The sequence below is a fragment of the Egretta garzetta genome, unplaced genomic scaffold (genome assembly GCF_000687185.1).
Source record: "Egretta garzetta isolate BGI_Z169 unplaced genomic scaffold, ASM68718v1 scaffold448, whole genome shotgun sequence".
Lineage (NCBI taxonomy): Eukaryota > Metazoa > Chordata > Aves > Pelecaniformes > Ardeidae > Egretta > Egretta garzetta.
The window spans coordinates 2269424-2271708 of NW_009260497.1; the positions used below are offsets into that span (position 1 = coordinate 2269424).

Sequence of the window (2285 nt, forward strand, 5' to 3'; positions counted from 1 at the left end):
GCTGCCAGTGCACGGAGCGGGCAGGGGCGAAGGCCGTCCTCTGCAGCTCCCAGCACTTGGAGGAGATCCCCGAGGACATCCCCAAGGACGCAGTGTTCCTCAAGTTGGATGCCAACAGCATCACCAAGATCCCCAGCAACGCCTTCCGGCACCTTTCCCACCTGGAGGAACTTGATCTCTCCAGGAACGCTATTGAGAAGATCGACAGGGCAGCTTTCAAAGGGGTGGCTGCCGGGCTGCGTACCCTCGATCTCTCCAGCAACCGCATCCGCAGCATCCCCAAGGAGGCCTTGCTGGCGCTCAATGCCAAGCTCCGACTGGCCAACAACCCCTGGCACTGCGAGTGTGCCCTGCAGGAGGTGCTGTGGGAGGCACAGCTGGACCCCGACTCCGTCCAGGACATCACCTGCCACACAGCCCCACGCGAGGAGTATGTGGGCAAGCCGCTGCTCCAAGTCCTGGATGCGGGTGTCAACTTCTGCAGCGTCCGTCAGAGGACCACGGACGTGGCCATGTTCATCGCCATGTTCGGCTGGTTCGCCATGGTCATTGTCTATGTGATCTGCTATGTCCGGCACAATCGAGAGGACACCTGCAAGCACGTGGAGTACCTGAAGTCACTGCCAAGCACCCAGGGCCATGCAGAGACCACCAGCATGTAGCACAGGATCCTGGCTTCTTTGCAGGGAGCCAGTGGCAACCTGGTGGGCTTCAAAGCTGCTTTACGGGATTTTCCAGTGCTTGCTCCGGTCCTGCAAATGAGCGCCGCCGCCTTCGACCTCCCCAGCTATGCTGGACTGAGCAAACAACATGGGGGAAGGACGCTGGGCACCCCAGGCAGCCCTGCCTATGGAGGACAGGTTCTTGGGGAGGAAGCCCCGCCACGCAGACCCTTTCTCCCCCGCCCCAGGGCTGGGCTCGCAGGGAAACCAGCCCCAGCCACGTCCTCACTGTGGTTCAGAGCGAACAAGGGGACACAGAGGAGGGTGGGGGCTCTTGTGGGGCCGGGAGGTCCCAGGGGTACAGAGGGTCACTGCGCAGTGGCATCACCCCGGCCTGGCCCCGCAGGGAGCAGGGCATCGGCCCCCCACCCAGCATCTTGGCATCCTCTGACACCCGCAACCCGGGGTGGGGGGGATCTCCCAAACCTCCGATTTCTCAATAAAGCCCCACACATAGGAAAAGCCCTCCGGGTTTGTGCTGCACCAGGAGCTGGGCGGCCAGGGAGGGTGGTGGTGTGCAAGGGGACTGAACTTGTCCTAATTCAATCTCTTCCAAAGCAGACCAGCCTGAATTCAGCGCACCATCAGGCTGCACCCCCTCCACCCTCACCCCAGCCAGCCTGGAGCAGGGGTGCCCCTGAGTCGCCTCAGGCATGCCTCTGCCTCATGGCCGAGCCAGACCCCAGGGCAGCTCACCCTGTGCCCCCTCCAGCCCGTTCTTGGGGGGCTGGCACCCCCCATGGGCTCCCCCGTGCCAGGGTGGGTGGCCCAAGCCCCCGTGAGAGATGCAGGTCTGGGGAATGCTGTGTGAGAGAAGGTGGAGGGTCCTGGGTGGGGGGCGGTGGAGAGGCACCCTCACCCCAGCACCCCACTCTGCTCAGGGACACCTCGTACTCTCAGGGCCACCTATAGCGACGGCCACAGCCCCATCTCACGCCTGTCAAGTGGAGGGACAAGGCGTCTGCTACAGGGTGAGCGGCTTGGGTACCCGCGGCTTGCGCGTGGGATGAAGGCTGGGTGCACATGGTTTATTAGAGCTCTGGTTAAGCAAAGGAGTCCCCTGGACAAAGGCGAGGAAAAGAAAAGAGGCCACGGGTTCACCTGGAGCAGGTTTGGGTCTTTCCCATGCCTGCGGTAGCTGGATTGGTCCCAGCGTGGAGCAGGTTTGCTCAGGAGCAGCAAAGGGGTGCCAGGGCCAGCATCTGTCCTTGTACACATCTATGGATTTGTACAATGTGCACATATAAGGATGTTGCTCAGCAAGGACAGCCAAAACCAGCCACGGCAGAGCGAGGGGGTGGGCAGGCACCCGCAGCAGTGGAATGGGGTGGTGAGGCCACCGCAGACAGACACAAAGCATGGCCTGCAACATCAAACCCGGTGGGGCCTCAGCATCGCAGCCCCCAGCAGCCAGAGCCAACCTAAAGCCATCTTTTTCCCCAAGTTCTCACGTGCCATTCCCCCTCCTCCTCCCCCCCCGCCACGCACCCGCCCCAGCAGCACAGGCTCTGCTCAGGCTCTTTCTTCCCCGGCTTTGTGCAAGCTCTGGCCACAACCAACAGC

The 2285-nt window shown here is 62.5% G+C and overlaps 1 protein-coding gene across 1 annotated transcript in view; it reads left to right on the top strand.

Annotated features, from left to right (window-relative positions):
* Window positions 1–662, top strand: part of LRRC3 (leucine rich repeat containing 3) — a 1930-nt gene extending 1268 nt beyond the window's left edge. Inside the window, exon 2 of the mRNA XM_009644491.1 lies at window positions 9–662. Coding sequence (XP_009642786.1) covers window positions 9–662 — 654 coding nt within the window. The remainder of the gene's footprint in view (window positions 1–8) is intronic.
* Window positions 663–2285: the final 1623 nt, after the last annotated feature.